At 43.2% G+C, this 19,388-nt stretch overlaps 1 protein-coding gene across 2 annotated transcripts in view; it reads left to right on the forward strand.

The window, feature by feature from the left end:
- LOC130206293 (cadherin-18) overlaps positions 1 to 19,388 on the forward strand; it is a 129,936-nt gene that overhangs the window by 42,247 nt on the left and 68,301 nt on the right. For both annotated transcript variants that reach the window (XM_056434198.1, XM_056434197.1), the window contains exon 2: positions 2,016 to 2,607. In XM_056434198.1, the coding sequence (XP_056290173.1) occupies positions 2,377 to 2,607 (231 nt within the window). In that variant the 5' untranslated portion in view covers positions 2,016 to 2,376. The remainder of the gene's footprint in view (positions 1 to 2,015; positions 2,608 to 19,388) is intronic.

Genomic DNA, 19,388 nt, shown 5'->3' on the forward strand with positions numbered 1-19,388 from the left:
TGTCAATGTCACTGTGTGGAAAAAAAGAAGAAAAAAATAAAATGAGATTTCCAAAATTGGGTTATTTTCTTCCGTTGTGACATCACGCAGAAGGACATCTCAGAACAGCAAGGTCAAAATTCAGCAATTTCCTCTCATCTGAAGAAGAAGAAAAAAAAGTAGTAGAGTGCCGAAGATCGATTTCATGCTTCAGCGGCACTTAAATAATATATCTCACTTTAAAACCCACCCCGAGACCGGATGATTCTTCCGTAACACCTCGTCTTGAAAAGACCACAGAGTCGCTCACGCAGGTGTGATGCACATCCTTGTCAAAAGAGCTCTAGCATGCTTAGTCACAAAGCTTCTTCAATGCCACCTTCAAATATATAGTTTTGATATAAAAAAAAAAAAAAGTTTCTTGGTCTTTTTCCATTTCACTGCCTCTTATAAAAATCTCTCTGTGTCTTTTTTTCGAGTGTCTTGAAGTCTCTCCTTACCGTAGCTCACGCACTTCTTCCCGCCACACTTATTATTCACCGCACTGGCAAACGCGGTAAGCCTCGCAGGAAGCCTCGCAGGAAGCCTCGGCTGTGTTAAAACAGACGAATCAAAACCCTCTTTCCCCTCGACGTCTTCCATCAAAGCCGACCGACAACATCGCGCTCCGACCCTGGTAGGCCTGCGCCACCTATTTGAAATATACACGTGACTCCTAAGAAGTCGTAAACGTGTGTTGCATCATCGGCATAAAGGCAAACAAATGCCGAAACGCCCCAAAATAAAGTTTGTAGTTGCTCTTTTTGTACTTTTGTACTGTAAGAGCATGTAAGGATTCATCTATAAGGATTCACGAGTGTCAATTGAATTGGAAAGGAATAAGTCGAATTTAGCTTCAAGAAGAAATTGCCCAAAACACAAAAAATAGTCTTTTGTTGCCCGTTTTTTACTCTTTATTCCAGTTTTGAACAGTATGTCCTCATCTGTAATGAGTCGATATTTAGCTTCTAATATCTATCAAATTAATCTCTAACTCTGGTGTTCCCTCAATAATTGCCAAAAGGTGTCTTTCGTTGCACGCTTTTTTCCAGTTTGAAGAGCGTTGACTTTGCATGGAATCTACTCAAATATCTCCCAGACTTATCGAGTGGCGTAATACAACGAATCGATAACGAATTTCGTCGCCAACTCTTTTAACAGTCTAATTTTAAATCGATTTCATCGATTGGTTCATGCAGCCCTCGGAGGTCAGGCATCTGAAGATCAGGGAAACAGGAAGTGAGGAGTGCGACACTGATGAATATATTTTTTGAGTACAGTGGTGTTTTTATGACCTTTTTAGGCATGCGCCACCTTTTTTAAATAACCCTGTGACTCCTAAAAGTCCCAAATAGCAACCGCATAATCTTTCAGCGACCATTTTGTAGTGTTTTTTTCTCAGTTTGAAGAGCATGTACGGTTTCGTCTGTAAGGATTCATGAGTTTCAATTTAATTGGAGGGAATTAGTCGCAATTAGCTTCTTGAAAAAAATGACCCAAAACGCCCAAATATACTCTTTCCTTGCCCGTTTGTACTTTTTTCAGTTTGAAGAGTAAACAGAAGAATCAAACCCTCTTTCCCCCCGATGGCTTCCATTAATGCCGACTCACTCATCCCGCTTCTAAATAACCCCGTGACTGCTGAAAGTCCCAAATGGCAAAAATTGCAAATAGTCTTTCGTCGGCCATTTTGTACTTTTTTTCTCCAGTTTGAAGAGCATGTTCTCATCTGTAAGGATTCATGAGTTACGATTTAATTGGAGGGAATTAGTCAACATTTAGCTTCTAGAAAAAAAGGCCCAAAACACCAAAAATAGAGTCTTTCGTTGCCCGTTTTGGACTCCTTTTTTTCAGTTAGAAGAGCATGTCCTCGTCTGTAAGGATTCATGAGTTTCAATTTAATTGGAGGGAATTAGTCGACATTTTGCTTCTAATATCCATCAAATTAATCTCTAACTCTGGTGTTCTTCTTCTCTTTTCCCTTTCGCCTGTCGCAGGAAATCCAGAATGGCTTCCGGGATTAACCTCCGCTCTCGGTAGAGCAGCCGCCGAACTTCACGTCCTTTTTTTGCACGCCGTCTCTCAAGCCTGGGAAATTCCATAATGTAAATTTTATCGTGGAACTTTTTTCTTCTTCTTTTCATTAAAAACCTTCATTTTTTGGGGTGGGGGCCATGAACCTGGGAGGATCTACCCGGACCGCTATATCCCTAGTTTGGATTTAGATTCCGTTTTTTCCCCCCGCCGGGACTACTCCACAAGGGGGAGGGGCCTGCAGCGGTGGCTAGTTCTGGCGGCTGCCGCGGCGGGAGTGGGAGGAGCTTACCACCTTGGGGATAACTTTTTACAAAAGCCACCATGAGGATACCCGCCACCTCCTGCCTCTGCCCCTTCCTGGTGTGCCTCTGCTTCATCCAGAGGTGCTGCGCGGCGAGCTACCACGTCCCCGCCAAGGTGCCCTCCAGGAACCAGACCAGGCTGGCCAACGGGGGCCCGGAGGTCCACCACAGGCCCAAGAGGGGCTGGATCTGGAACCAGTTCTTTGTTTTAGAAGAACACTTGGGACCGGAAACACAGTATGTGGGGAAGGTAGGATTCTTCTTTTTGGTGAAACAAATATTTATACACTACTGTTCAGAAGTTTGGGGTCACGTAGACATGTCCTTATTTTTCAAAGTAAAGCACTGTTTTTTCAATGAAGATAACATTAAATGAATCATAAACACACTCTATACATTATTAATGTGGTACATGACTATTCTCTGGTGTTTAATGAAGTCTCTACATAGGTGTGTAGAGGCCCATCTCCGGTGTTCTAATGGTACATTGTGTTATCGCCTTAGAAGACTAACGGAGGGGTAGAAAACCCTTGAAAACCCTTTTTATGTGAGCGCAGCTGAAAACAGTTATGCTGCTGAGAGAAGCAATAAAACTGGCCTTCCTTTAAGCCACAAGAAGAACAACATTAATATTTACAATAAAAATCATTATTTCTAACCTCGTCAACATCTTGATGATATTTTATATTCATTTTGAAATTCATTAGATAAATAAAAGTGTGAGTTTTAATGGAAAACACCAAATTGTCTGGGTGACCCCAAACATTTGAACGGTAGTGTAAATATATATTCATATTTATATAATTTTTCATCCCAGCTCACTGGTTTTATTGTTTAACAGCTTGCTTGGCATGTCTCTCTCGCTCCTCTCTTGTTCATTCATAAATCGGTTACAGCAGCACCGAGATGTTCCAGTGAGCTGGATTGCCAACGTCGGCATTGTGCGCTCTTGTTTTTATTTTTTATTTTTGGTAAATTCAGCCCTCATTCGTGTCTAGTAAGCATTTGTCATTACAACGTCGGCTCCAATCCCTCACCGTGGTAATGACTTTTATCCTCTGTGATGAGGGGGAGGGGGGGAGGGGCTCTGCGCCGCTCTTGGGGGGAAGCCGGCAATGATGAGATGATAGTGAGAGAATAGCACCGCCCCCCCCTCATACTCTACATGGAGCTATCTTTTGATCTTGTGTCCTCCGGCTGTGGGAATTGAACCCGGATTGAATCTCTTGGTGGGAAATGTAACTGCCGCGCTTAGAAATTGGGACAAAAATGTGGATACAGAAATCCGAAAGGGAGAGCGAGAGAGAGACGGAGCGAGGAGGAGGAGGAGGAGGGTATTCTCTCCCCGCCCGGTCGTCGGTGGCGACTTCTCTTCTGTCAGCTCCACAAGAAGCCACGGGGAGCTGCTTAAGTCCTCTCTGCTTTGCAGATTGCCGTTATCTCCTGAAATGTTTGAATGTGTTCCCCCGCTGCAGTCATCATGACTCGAGGCACTTCGGCACGAGGCTAATCCCCCTCGGCGAGGACCGGAGGACCGCTCCTCTGACTGCACACATGTGGGTCTGTGGCCATCTGAAGGGGGAAGGAAAGAAACAGAGGGATGACATGCTGCGCGAGAAAAAAGAGGGTGAAAGGGAGAACACAAATGCAAGAAAATATCACTTTTCAATAGTTTTTGTTGGAATAAAAAAAGAAACTGGGGTCACACATTTTTTTAATTCACCTTTTAAAGGCACATCTATGACACATATTCATGTGTTATACATCATAAATTGCACACCTATCTCATCTCTCTATATATTGTGACCCTAAAGCTGAACATTTAATTTAGATGTTTTTTTTATTCTTCATATCTCTCGTGAAAACATAACTTTACTCACGTGGATGAACTGCCATGCTCCGGGAGAAAAAAGAGGATGAAAGGCAGAATGAAAACAAGAAGAAAATATCACTTTTCAATACTTTTTGTTAGAATAAAAATGGCTAATTTTCTGGATTTCACACAATTTATTTTGTATTCACCTTTTAAAGGAGAATGAAAGAAACAGAGGGATGACATGCTCCGGGAGAAACAAGAGGGTGAATGGGAGAATGAAAACGGAAGAAGAAGAGAAAAATATCACTTTTCTATACTTTTTGTTGGAAGAAAAAAGAAAAAAAAGAAAACTGGGGTTGTTACCCTCTGGGGTCTGGGTTAATTTTCTCTATTTTACAAAAAATTAAAATAAATTTAAAGGCACATATATGACACATCTTCATATGTTATACATCAAAAATTGTAGAAATATTTCATCTCTATATAATGAGGCACAGTCATCCTCAGGCACATGTGAAAAGAGATAATATGGAACCTAAAGCTGAAAATGTAATTAAGATTTTTTTTTTAATTCTTCATATCTATCGAGAAAACATAAGTTTACTCATGTGGACGAACTGTTTTGGGTGTTTTAAATCGGTTTACCCAAAAGCTCTTGTGTTCACAAAAGCAGAGAGGTATATGAATAACATGGCAGACACACGTTCTTCCCTGCAGAGCTGGTGAAACACGTTGTGTCTGATTTGAAGCGTGATGGAACCGTGACGCCCCACCAAGACGTCCCCGGTGGTACCCGCCATCAAACATGAGAGATCCGTCCGCTGCAGCCTGATTGAGCCGGTTCTACTCCCACCTTAAGGGTGTTGTTGCTCTGTGTGTGTGTGTGTGTGTGTGTGTGTGTTAATATGTGCTGCGGGTGCCGCTGATGAAAGCCAAACAAACATAAACAGCTAATCCCACGTGGTGATAAATAACTGAGGAGACACGCACACGCATTATTAAGGAATCAATTTGACATGCGTGTTTCAAGAGATGAGGTCTCCAGATGGTTAGAGCACACACACACACACACACACACACACACACACACACACACACACACACACACACACACACACACACACACACAACACATTTAATTATGTGGGTTGGGACTTGTGTGCAGAGTCCTTAATGTGGCCTGGAGACAGAATTACCCTTAATTACAACCAGGACAGGGAAGGAGGAGGAGGAGGAGGAGAATTAATGCATTCAGCACGTACAGTGCTGCATTGTGGGTCCGCCCCCCCTCCTTATTTTGCTTGATTAAAAACTCTGGACATTAGCGAGCGCTTCCACTCGGGAGTTGCCTCCGCCGCCTGTCGATTATTTGGGAAGAAAAAAGCGGGGAACGTCTAACTATTTAATCGGAATTATTTGGCGGTCGACATAAAACGAGGAAACCTGCAAGGTCGAGCGACTCGCGGCCCTCGGCGTCGACTGTCCCCTCCCCCCTCTCTCTCTTCTCACGCCATGGAGTCACTCCTGTGAATACGCGGAGCAGCCGGTCCGTCAGGAACATGCTTTAATCCCCTCGAGGAGGCGTCCCTTAATCCCCCCGCGACTCCTTTCCCGGTGGTGCAGGCTGACGCATTTCGGGGGTGTGGGAAATGACAGCTTTGTGCATGAGTGAAGGGCGCAGACGCTCGTTTGGGGACGGGCCTCGTCCAGATAGGAGACGTTCTGCCCGCCGACGGGGGAGGTGTGAAAGCCTCCCCGTCAATCGGCTCGGCCTCACGAGGAGGCGGGGCGGGGGGGGGGGCGGGGCCACGGCTCATTGGATGGTTGGTCTCTGCACGGTTTGCAGATCCCCGGACCGCAGCGGGGGGGGGACGGGGGGGGGGGGGGGACGGTCTGCTGCAGCTTGGTTGGAGGGCGTGGCGCGGGCACGAGAAGTTATCGATAAATAGTAAATGACGTGGGACTTGAGGTCACCTGGAGGTCACCTGGAGGTCACCCTCCCTTCCTTCTTGTCTTGACCTCTGATGCTGCATTCACACCAAAAGCGCAGTGCGAATATTTCTGTGAGTTTTCTCGCTTGACTTTTTCGCATCATTCGCACCTTAAAGGGGGCGGGCTTGGAAGGGGCGGGGCTTATCTCTGTTGCTTTACTCCGTGGTTTCGATCAATAATAATTCACTTTCTTTTCCCGCGTTTACTTTTAGTTTTCCTCGAAGAAAAGAGAGAAGCCGAAAAGCATCCAAGCGTCTGGCTAGCGTCAAACCTACGGAGAACGCCTCCCACCTCTGACCACGTGGCACCTGATTGGCCCGTTCGTGCATCGCTTGATGTTGCGAATATTCGCAGCGCTTTACTCGCGTGACAAGTCGTGGTTTAGTCCCGTCATTCGTGCCTTAGAGGGGGCGGGGCTTATCTCTGTGGCTTTACTCCGTCCACCATGAAGAACTAACCACTAGTTCTGCTTCATACTCGTTGAGGACGAAAGAGGCGAAAATCCGCGTCTACCGCAACCTCTCGCATCTGTACGTTGACTTCGCTCATCGGATCTACTCACGCAAAAAGTGTGCAGCCTTTTTGGTGTGAACGCAGCTCCAGAAAGGTTCCGACAATGTTTTATTCATACGTCTAAGAAACGGGATTGTGCTGTAAATTCTCGTACGTACAGTAATAGATCAACGGTTGAAAAGATGGAGAGAAAAAAAAAGGGCAAAACGTAAAAGCTCCAGCGAGGGCTGAACATCAAATTGCTTTTGAGGATCGGATCGTGTTCGGCTGTAAGGCAGCGAGCCGAAAGCGCCGGGAGGAACATCTCACGGTCGGAGCGCCATTAGAAGGAGAAACATCGTGAAGATGACAGCAGCGATACTTATCAACCGCTGATGCATGTTACTGACACACACACACACACACACACACACAGGAGTGTGTGGAGGTGGTGTCTGAGCTCCTAAAAGGTTTTCATGCTTCCAGCTGCGGCCGGAGAGACTTCCATCGTGTTGTTGTGGTTGTCCGCGGTCAGCGATCCGTAACTGGAGGGGCTCGGACTCAAGGATACATTTATTAAAACGTGCTGGCCGAGGATCTTCCTCATTTTTGCGATGACTTTAAGAATTTTTATGACGATTTTTACACAAAATGGACGTAGTAAACTGATAAACCTAGAATTTCATCTTAAATGATTGAAATACTTTTTTTTTTATGTCATGAAATACTCGAGTGAAAACGACTTTATTATATTGAAGTTTTTTACATTTATTAAAACGTGCTGGCCGAGGATCTTCCTCATTTTTGCAATGACTTTAAGAATTTATTTGACAATTTTTATACAAAATTGGTAAACTTATAATTTCATCTTAAATTAATGAAAGAAAAAGAAACTCATGAAATACACGAGTGAGAAAACGAGATGGCTATCTTTGTTATTATATTTTAGTTTTGTTTTAGTTTTAATGTAACGGAGTCAAAGAAGTCAAGGGTCAAAGGTCACCAGTAGCAATACGGCTCAGCGTCACACACTTTCACTTTAGAGAGAGAGAGAGGGAGGGGGAGAGAGGGAATATATATACACTTTTATTAATCCCCAAGGGGAAATTAGTTCTCTGCATTTAACCCATCCTGAGAGGGAGAGAGAAAAGCGAGAGAGGGAGGGAGAGAGAGGAGGTGAGAGGGAGAGAGGGAAGAAGAGGGAGAGAGAAAAGCCAGAGGGAGAGAGGGAGGGAGGGAGAGGGGGAGAGATAGAGAGGGCGAGAGAGAGAGAGAGGGAGAGAGAGAGAAGAAGAGGGAGAGAGAAAAGCGAGAGGGAGAGAGAGAGGGAGGGAGAGGGGGAGATAGAGAGGGCGAGAGAGAGAGGAGAGAGGAGAGAGAGAAGAAGAGGGAGAGAGAAAAGCGAGAGGGAGAGAGAGAGGGAGGGAGAGGGGGAGAGATAGAGAGGGCGAGAGAGAGAGAGAGGGAGAGAGAAAAGCGAGAGGGAGGGAGGGAGAGGGGGAGAGATAGAGAGAGAGGGAGAGAGAGAGGGAAGAAGAGGGAGAGAGAAAAGCGAGAGGGAGGGAGAGAGGGAGGGAGAGAGAGAGGGGGGGGAGATAGGGAGAGAGAAAAGCGAGAGAGGAGGGAGAGGGAGGGAGAGAGGGAAAAGGAGGGAGATGGAAGGAGTAAGAGAGAGGGAGAGAGAGAGGGAAGGAGAGGGAGAGAGAAAAGCAAGAGAGGAGGAAGAGAGAGAGACACTAAATGAGCGTCAGCGATGCTTCTGGGACTCCTAATAGTCTCATTACTGTACATCGAAGGAGTCGAATCGTCCTGCTGGGAAGACGACTATTCATTCTGCCCCCCCCCCTCCCTCCCTCCCTCCCTCCTCCTCCGCAGACGTCAAAATAGAGGACAACTATCGGGGCGGTGCATCCCCCCCCCTCACTGTCTGTTGATGTACGGTCATTAGGCGGGCCTCTCCATCATCATGGCTCACTGTGACTCTTACCAATCAATCGAGGAGGAGAAGTGTGTGTGTGTGGGGGGGGGGGGGTCGTCTCGGAGGAGTTGATTGGGCGGGAGCCGCGGCCAAAAATGTGGTGATAATCAGACAATCAAGCACGCCCACATAGAAAGTGATTAAGTCCTGTTGAGTGAAGTATAAGAGCGGAGATTTAATCAAAAATGACCCCCGACCCCCCTTCACTAATTGCAAAAATGAAGCCATGGCACGGATCATCAGCTAGGGAGCCCCCCCCCCCCCCCCACACACACACACACACTGCCCACTTCTGCACCCCCGAGGCGCCGTGTTGATGAACCTCCGCGAACCAACAAACAGGAAGTGAGCGATGTAACGATGTCCCCGGTAACGATATCCCCGTTAACGATGTCCCCGGTAACGATATCCCCGGTAACGATGTCCCCGGTAACGATGTCCCCGGCAGTGGCGGTTCGTCCATAGGGGGCGCTAGGGCGCCGCCCCTCTTAACATTTTTAGATGAAACAAAAAAAGAAGAAGAAAAAAAAAAATACATCCTGTCAAAAAACATTATATGCCAAATCATTTAAATAGTAAATATACCGTGTTGACGCGCTAAATGTGTGTGGGAGACCGTCAGCCTGTCAACAACCACTTAAGTTAATGTGAAAAAATATAATATATCGCCGTTCATTATCACGGAGAGAAGCCCCTCCCCATTTTCGGGTCGCTGGTCTAACGTGTGTGTACGGCATCGATAAAACATTTCACGGTCGTTTCAGTAAGGACGGCTTCTCATTGGCGGATGAAACGTGAATCTTGGGTCGCAAAAATGTGCGCTCATTGGCCAATGACATCGTTTTATTATTTCACGTGACTGGACTATTCGGCAGATCAGAGACGGATCGTTCCCTCAGCCCAGAGAGCTCCACGGAGCTACGGGAGCAGGTAGCTAACGGAGCTGTCAGCTGGAGGCTCAGTGAGTAATGCGCTGTTTAATTTCCCCTGTCTGTTGTTCCAAAGGGACTGAAACTCTCTGGACTACAACGGGGGGAGGGGTCTAAAGAGCTGCAGACAAGTGTAAAGCACGAATCTTGCCGCAGTTATCTAGCTCAGAGCATGGAGCTAACTCGCTAACAGCATGAAGCTAACCCTGTTTACAGTCAGCAGAAGGCACCGAACTGGCATCGGAACACAACTAAGTTCTGAAAAACAGACACATTCTCTCAAGAATAATGGAAACAGGCTGGTTACAGACATGATTGACTTTAACCAGAGAGTAAAGTGACCACTTTAAAGAGAGGAGGCTACTTGTCTTTACAGTAGTGGGTCTGCTCTGTCACCCAATGTAACATGTGCTGCATCTCTTTCTGACTCTATTCTGCTCTGAACCTCTTTTATTGTGTAAACCTCTGAAACCCAACCCAATGTTCCTTAAAGCTGCTCTGAACCTCTCATGCCCAAAGTTACAGTGTGTTGATAGTTGTTATTGGACAGTGTTGAGCACGGTGTGTTCTTTAAATAAAGCTTTGTTTTTTACAATATTCTACTCAAAACCTCTTTTCTTCTCTTTGTTGAGTGCTATTTAAACTGCGCCCCCCCGCAAAAAAAATTCACCAGCCGCCACTGGTCCCCGGTAACGATATCATCGGTAACGATGTCCCCGGTAACGATATCATCGGTAACGATGTCCCCGGTAACGATGTCTCCGGTAACGATGTCCCCGGGAACGGTGTCCCCGGTAACGATGTCCCCGGTAACGATTCAATTCAATTCAGTTTATTTGTATAGCCCAATTTCACAAATTACAAATTTGTCTCAATCTGTACACATAGACATCCCTGCCCCAAAACCTCACATCGGACCAGGAAAAACTCCCAAATAACCCTACAGGGGGAAAAAAAGGGAAGAAACCTGGAGGAGAGCAACAGAGGAGGATCCCTCTCCTAGGATGGACAGATGCAATAGATGTAATGTGTACAGAAGGACAGATTTAGAGTTAAAATACATTCAATGAATATGACAGAGTGTATGAATAGTTCATAGTAGGCATATTCCACGATGGAGACTCCACGATCCATCAGGCAGATGGCGGTGGGGAGGAGGAGGGGCGGAGTCTCAACAGGACAGTGGCGTAGTCATGAGCAGGAATTCCACGACCCAGACGATCCATCAGGCAGATAGATGGTCCGATGACCCCATGAGACGAAAGTCAAAAGGACTTCCGGGAGAAAGCAGAGTTAGTAACGTGTGATTGAGAGATGAAAATTCATCCTTAAGGAGAGAAAAAGAGGAGATAGGTACTCAGTGCATCCTAAAACGTCCCCGGCAGCTATAAGCCTATAGCAGCATATCAAGGGGCTGGACCAGGGCAAACCTGATTCAGCCCTAACTATAAGCTCTGTCAAAGAGGAAGGTCTTAAGTCTACTCTTAAACGAGGTGACTGTGTCTGCCTCCCGGACTGAAATTGGAAGCTGGTTCCATAAAAGAGGAGCTTGATAACCAAAGGCTCTGGCTCCCATTCTACTTTTTAAGACTCTAGGAACTACAAGTAGTCCCGCATTTAGTGAGCGTAGCTCTCTAGTGGGGCAATATGGTACGACAAGCTCCTTAAGATATGATGGAGCATCACCAATCAAGGCTTTGTAGGTTAAGAGAAGAATTTTAAAAGTGATTCTTGATTTTACTGGGAGCCAGTGCAGAGCAGCTAGTGCAGGAGTGATGTGATCTCTTTTCTTAGTTTTAGTGAGAACACGAGCTGCAGCATTCTGGATCAACTGAGGGACCTAAGAGATTTATTAGAGCAGCCTGCTAATAAGGAGTTGCAGTAATCCAGTCTCAAGTAACGAACCAATTTTTCTGCATCTTTTGAGACAAGATGTGCCTGATTTTGAAATATTACGTAGATGAAAGAATGCAGTCCTTGAGATTTGCTTTACGTGGGAGTTAAAGGACAAGTCCCGATCAAAGATAACGCCAAGATTCTTTACAGTGGTGTTGGATGCCAGGGCAATGCCGTCTACAGAATCCACATCACCAGATAATTGATCTCTGAGGTGCTCAGGGCCGATTAAAATTACTTCGGTTTTGTCTGAGTTTAACATCAAGAAGTTGCAGGTCATCCATGTTTTTATGTCTTTAAGACATGCTTGAATTTTACAGAGTTGGTTGCTCTCCTCTGGTTTTATCGATAAATATAGTTGAGTGTCATCTGCATAACAATGAAAGTTTATGGAGTGTTTCCTGATAATATTGCCCAAAGGAAGCATGTATAAGGTAAATAAAATTGGTCCAAGCACAGAACCTTGTGGAACTCCGTGATTAACGTTGGTGGTTATCGAATACAAACTGAGATCGATCTGATAAATAGGATTTAAACCAAATTAGTGCCGTGCCTGAAATGCCAATCGACTGCTCCAGTCTCTGTAACAGGATGTCATGGTCAATGGTGTCGAATGCAGCACTAAGGTCTAACAAGACCAGGACAGAGAGGAGTCCTTTATCTGCTGCCATTAAGAGGTCATTTGTAATTTTCACCAGTGCCGTCTCGGTGCTGTGGTGTTTTCTAAATCCTGATTGAAATTTCTCAAATAAACTATTATGATGTAGAAAGTCGCACAACTGATTTGCGACCACTTTCTCAAGGATCTTGGAGAGGAAGGGAGGTTAGAGATCGGTCTGTAGTTAGCCAATACCTCTGGATCCAGAGTGGGCTTCTTCAGGAGAGGTGGCCTGTTAGCAGAGACACATTGATAATATCTAATAGAGAGCCGCCAATTAAAGGCGATGGGGTCCAAGAGACAGGTAGACGTGTTCAAGTAGAAACCGTTGAAAATAATTGGTCACGGTTGATAGGAGAAAATCCTCCAAATATACACCAGGGCATACAGCGGTTTCAAGGCCATTCCACTTGAGGACAGATTAGAGATTATTAATCTTGTCCCTAATAGTTAAAATCTTTTCATTAAAGAAGTTCATAAAGTCATTACCACTAAGGTTTATAGGAATGCTCTCTGTCAGCCTGGCTACAGTGCTGAAGAGAAACCTGGGGTTGTTTTATTTTCTATTATTGATGAGTAATAGGCTGCTCTGGCATTACGGAGGGCCTTCTTATATGTTTTAAGACTATCTCGCCAAACTAAGCGGATTCTTGAGATTAGTTGAGTCTGAGGGTTATACCAGGAGCAAACCTCCTTCCTCACTGTCTTCTTCTTCAGAGTCCAGTGTCATTCTCAGAGAGCCTATGGCACTGTCAACAAGATGATCAATCTGGGACGGACTAAAGTTAGACCAGGAGTCCTCTGTTATATTGAGACGTGGTATCGAATCAAATACAGAAGGAATCGCTTTAAATTTAGCTACAGCACTGTCCCGAACGGTGTCCGATAACGATGTCCCGATAGCGTAACGTGTCCCCGGTAACGATATCCCCGGTAACGATATCCCCGGTAACGATGTCTCCGGTAACGATATCCCCGGTAACGGTGTCCCCGGTAACGATGTCTCCGGTAACGATATCCCCGGTAACGATGTCCCCGGTAACGATGTCCCCGGTAATGTTATCCCCGGTAACGATGTCCCCGGTAACGATGTCCCCGGTAACGGTGTCCCCGGTAACGGTGTCGCCGGTAACGGTGTCCCCGGTAACGGTGTCCCCGGTAACGATGTCCCCGGTAACGGTGTCGCCGGTAACGATGTCCCCGGTAACGATGTCCCCGTTAACGATGTCCCCGGTAACGGTGTCCCCGGTAACAATGTCCCCGGTAACGATGTCCCCGGTAACGATATCCCCGGTAACGATGTCCCCGGTAACGATGTCCCCGGTAACAATGTCCCCGGTAACGGTGTCCCCGGTAACGATGTCCCCGGTAATGTTATCCCCGGTAACGATGTCCCCGGTAACGGTGTCCCCGGTAACGATGTCCCCGGTAACGGTGTCCCCGGTAACGATGTCCCCGGTAACGATATCCCCGGTAACGGTGTCCCCGGTAACGGTGTCCCCGGTAACGATGTCTCCGGTAATGATATCCCCGGTAACGATGTCCCCGGTAACGATGTCCCCGGTAACGGTGTCCCCGGTAATGATGTCCCCGGTAACGATATCCCCGGTAACGGTGTCCCCGGTAACGGTGTCCCCGGTAACGATGTCTCCAGTAACGATATCCCCGGTAATGATGTCCCCGGTAACGATGTCCCCGGTAACGTGTCGTAACGCTTCAGCCACCAGGGGGCGACCAAGAGGTTTCGCCCGTAAGCGCAAATACAGAAGTGAAAGCTTCGTTCTGTTCATTTAAATGAGATATATAATATATAATGAAGCTAAAAACATCGATAACAAATAATCACAGTTTCTAAATCAGCAGAGATGTTTCTGCTCGTGGATTTCCATTCGTTACATATTTTGCACGTACTCGACATTACTGACGTTTTTAATGCTCGAAAATACTTTATGGTTCAGCGTGGGATCGATGCGGTGATTGCTTTTTTTAGATATTATAGAAGTTGATATTTATAAGTTTCGATAATTGCCACATTAAGAGTTTCAAGTGGATCATTACCAGTGGTGTTCACCAGTGATGTCATCACCTTCAAAGAACCTTCAAACCAGGGTTCTTTAAAGAACCATTTCCTCATAGAGTTCTTCTATAAAGGTGTCTCAAAGAACCTTAAAACATGGTTATTCAAGGCACCATTTCTGGTTTCTCAAAGAACCTTTTAAAGCAGGGTTCTTTAAAGAACCATTTCCTTAAAGAGTTCTTCAAAGAACCCATAAAGGCACCATTTTTGGTTCCAAAAAGAACCTTTCAAACCAGGGTTCTTTAAAAAACCATTTCATTTAGGTGTTCTTCAGAGAACCTATAACGGTTTCTCAAAGAACCTTAAAAATGGTTCTTTAAGGCACCATTTCTGGTTCCTCAGAGAATCTTTCAAACCAGGGTTCTTTAAGGCACCATTTCCTTTAGGTGTTCTTCAAAGAACCCATAAAGGTGTCTCAAAGAACCTTTACGCTTTTCAATGGGTGCAAATTAATTAATAGTGAGAATAGTGAGTAATTCGTCATTCGGGAGACGCTTAAGAGATCGACTTCTCATGTGGATATCATCATAATGTGTAACCGTGGTCTTTAATTCATTGTTCTCTGTCGTTATGCGGACAATAAATTGAAATTAAATTGAAACGAGTCGACGATCCGTCATCTCGTCTTTCTGTCGCCATCCAAATTCATTAATTTTCATCACTGAGTAATTACACAGGTGCTGCTTACAGCCTCTATTTGTGCTCATGGTGTCGCAGCCGTTGCTTTATCTCTGTCAACTCATATAATTCCTGCCACTTTTTTTTCATTGTTCATCAATTACAGCGGCCTCAATTAGTGATTGAATAACCGTAATTATAGATGAAATGCGTTAAGTTGTAATTATTGATATGATTCATATTACACCACCCGACTAAAAAAGGGATACTAATGATGTCGCGAAAATGCAGTAAGACATCCGTTGGGTGAGGAGTTCGATATGCTTTTTTCCCGCCTTTTTTTTCCTTAATGGACTCGAGACGCCGCACGAGATGGCGAGCGCCGGTTAAAGAGAAGTGAAGAATCCACTTCCTCTCTAGGGGTTTTGCTCCTGTGGTCACATGATGAAATTATAAGCGAGACGCTCTTTTTTTGGGAGGGAGGGGGGGGGGGTTCTATCCCGCCGGCGGCGGCGGAGCCCTCAGACTCCGTTGATCTATTTAATCTCCTCAGAAAAATGATTTTTCTTTTTTTTTGCCGCCAGCCACATGCCGCTCCGTCTTTAATAAAGTCGGCCTTGGAGTCGGGGAGATGAACTCCATCCCTTTGTTGTGATGACCCGCGGAGGGGAAAGGAAAAGGACTCCTCTCTGGTGCCGCGAGTCTTTTTGGTGGGAAGACGACGGAACTCCGAAACTCACCTGTTCGCCCTCCGTCTGCACCCAAACTGCACCTGTACTGTCTGTTATTGTTTTATGTTTTATATTGTGAGGTCTGTGAAGGGACTACAGATGCAAATTGCTGGAGCTACGCTCTGATACAGAGCATCAAATGGTGACATTTATATTTTAACTGTATATGGTCCCTTTAAATAAAGATAATAATAATATATATGTATTATTTATATATACATATAGATATGCATATTTATTTATCTATATATATGTAAATATATATACATGTATATATATTAATATTTTTACATATATCTGTATATACATAAATATATATGTATAATTATACATGTATAGAAATAGATATGTTTATATTAATATATATACATATATGTATGTGTAAATATATATACATGTATATATATTTATATGCACTAGACATATAGGCGAGTTGTCATGTGATCAAAATGAACAAAGCATGAATACAATATTTATATATACATATATATATATATGTATTTATATAAATATATATATATATATATTATTTGTATTCTCTGGACATAAAGTATACTAGTTGTCATTAGGTATCAAATCACGATTGTCATAATTAACTCGAAACATGCAAGGGCTGCTGAGCCTTGTGCAGTCAGCTGTTATAAATCTTTTTTTACTTGGTCTGAGGAAATATTAAATTATGAGATAGAGATGTGCCTTAGAGTGGAGTTTCAGCTGTCTGTGAAATACAAACTAACCACCTCTGTCCAGAGACGGCCTGTCACACAACATGGTTAACACACATGTGGTCATGTGATGCATCTTTTGTGCTCTGCACATGAAGGAACTTGACTGTGACAAATTCAACAATGTAATGTTTTTCTTTTTTTCTTCCTACAATAGCAATACATTTAAACCACTAATATTATCACATGGGTGTATATTTATTTTGTATTATATATATTACATTTTGAATATATATATACATATATATATATATGTATGTATAAATATATATATATTATTTGTATTCATCAGGACATTACATTTGAGGTATCAAAATGAATTAGAACTCAAATATATATATATATATGTAGAAACTGACATTTTTATATATATATAAATATATATGTAAAAATATATTTCAGTTTCTATATATATATATATATAGAAACTGAAATATATTTACCTCTATCCAAATATATTAGTGTCATACAACATGGTTAACAAAATTAGAATATTGTGATGCATCTTTATTTTGCACATGAAGGAAAACTGTGACAAAAACAACAATGTAATGTTTTTCTTTTTTTTCTACAATCAATACATTTAAACCTTTACTGATTGTGATTATCACATGGGTGTGAAAACTCAAATATCCTATCTCTATATATTAGAATATCATGAATAAGTATACTAGTATATTAAACAAATAACTTGATATTGTCTAATTAACTGACATCATCAGGAAGGGTTTTGAACAAACACTCAGCTGTTATAAATCTTTTTTTACTTGGTCTAAATATATTTTATGAGATATATTTTAGAGTTATATTTCAGTTTCAGATATTATATATTAAAAGAATAAAAGGCTTGCAATATTTCAGTTGATTTGTAATGAATAGAATGCATGACATTTTTGTTTTTTTAATTGCATTACAGAAAATAAAGAACTTTATCACAATATTCTAATTTTCTGAGACAGTCCTGTATATATAAACGGAAATATGTATGTATATATATAAATATTTCAGTTTCTATATATATATATATATATATCCAAATATTTTAGTTTCTCTCATTTTTAAATAAAATTATCCTGATGATATCAGTTACATTTTGAATAAAATAAAAAAACGCATTCATGTTTGTAGGCAAGTTTTGTCTTAATAATAATAATAATAATAATCCATTTAATTCATATAGCACTTTTTAAGGTACTCAAAGACACTTTACATGTTACATCCACACACTAGTCACAGCTACAGGGAGCAACTCAGGGTTAAGCGTCTTGCTCAAGGACACGTCGACTAGGGCGGGGATTCAACCGCCAACCCCCTGATTGAAAGACGGACCTGCTGACCACTGACCGTGATGGATTATGATGGGAGACAAGGGGGGGGATATAAAAAGCAATCGAGACCCCCTAACAGACCGAGAACACCTGAACACATCACGCCTTATCGCCGGTCCGGGATTTGAATAGTTGAGCGTCCTCGTGGCTCGCTGCTGTACTTTTTGGCTCGTTGCCGTTCGGGGTTAATGGCCCCCGCGACCTGTTGACGTTTTTATCACCTATCGATTTTGTTGTTGGGGGGGACGCCGGTCGTTTTTGCCGTACATGCTTCGTGGGGTCGTGATTCATCGGCTGCTGCAGAAGGAAGTCGATGGCTAAATTATCAGTCTGCCCGCGGGCGACAGTTCTTTTTTTTTTTTTAGAGCCCCGGAGTTATGGAGTGCCGCCGGACACAAGTGGACACGTCCTTCTCGTGGTTGTATAAGCGCCGCGTTTAAATGATGTCATTTATATGTAGGAGTTGATGATAAAAGATGAGTTTCAAAAGTTGTTTTTCCCATGAATATCATTTTAAAAAGTGTAAAAAAATACAGTAATCGTCCTCCGTCCTCTCCGTGAACTGATTTTATCTTTATTTCTTGATTTTGGAGGTTGTGTTTAGCATTATTACGACCGAGCAGCTGATTCAACGGGACCTTTGACTCCTCGTCTAATTACAGGCCCGGTATTTAAACCGTGGGAACCGCAGCCGGCTCTCATCGAGAGCCCGGCTACGCAATCAACGGAGGCTTTTTTTATAATTACCTTCGCATTGAAAATGGGGAAGGTTATGTTTTGGTCGCCGTGTATTTATTTTTATTTTATTTTTATTTTTTTATTGTATTTATTTATTTATTTGTATGCGTGTTATTCGCATAACAAAAAAAGTTTTAAACCGAATTGCATGAAATTTGGTGGGACGATTGGTTATTATCTGGGGGCCATTTGATTAGATTTTGGGATCGATCGGGTCAAAGCTCAAGGTCAAGGTCATGAAAAGGTCAAAATCTTGAATCGCATGACATTTGGTGGGATGATTGCTTATTATCTGGGGGCCATTTGATTCGATTTTGGGATCAATCGGGTCAAAGGTCGAGGTCATGGAAAGGTCAAAATCTTTTTTTTACCATAGCGCGGTCAATTTTGATCCAATTGGCATGCAACTAATGCCAAAATGTTCATAATTCAATGCCCAATCTTGTGATATGCGAAGGTATGCGCTCTACCGAGTGCCCATTCTAGTTAGTAATGAAATTGGCCGGTCCAGATTTTGATTGGACGTGGCCTCGGGATCTCTTCCCTCGCATTCCACATGTTAAATAACTTGTGTCTGTTTATGGCTGAGCATTTAATCTACTTTGTTGTATTAGCTTTTCTCCCTCAGTGGTGGTACTCATTGTTCAAAAGGACTTTTAGTGTTTTTTTATGGTTAATACATGCAATTCGGGTTTCTAGTAGAATAAGTTTTACGCTCAAGAAACACATAATTTATAAAGTCTAAAACTACAATTGGAATGAAAGTCCTTATCGTCATTAATTATGGATGAACAGTTATTCCCTTATTCCCTCTTCCTCCTGGTGAGGAGGCGGAGCTCTTTCCGCCTTTATTTTAGGGATTTCACCCAAAAACATCATCTCTAAAGATGATTTTTCTTCAGCAATGCATGCTGGGAGCATTTAATATCTGAAGTTATCTGAATCAGAGTTATCTGAATCTCAAAACGGGGGGATGTTCGTTGTGAAGTAATCTTGAAAATGTTAAATGGAAGCCAAAAAAATGCCTTAAAAGTTTTTTTTAAATCCCGTAAA

The sequence above is a fragment of the Pseudoliparis swirei genome, chromosome 16, assembly GCF_029220125.1.
Source record: "Pseudoliparis swirei isolate HS2019 ecotype Mariana Trench chromosome 16, NWPU_hadal_v1, whole genome shotgun sequence".
NCBI classification, from domain to species: Eukaryota; Metazoa; Chordata; class Actinopteri; order Perciformes; family Liparidae; genus Pseudoliparis; species Pseudoliparis swirei.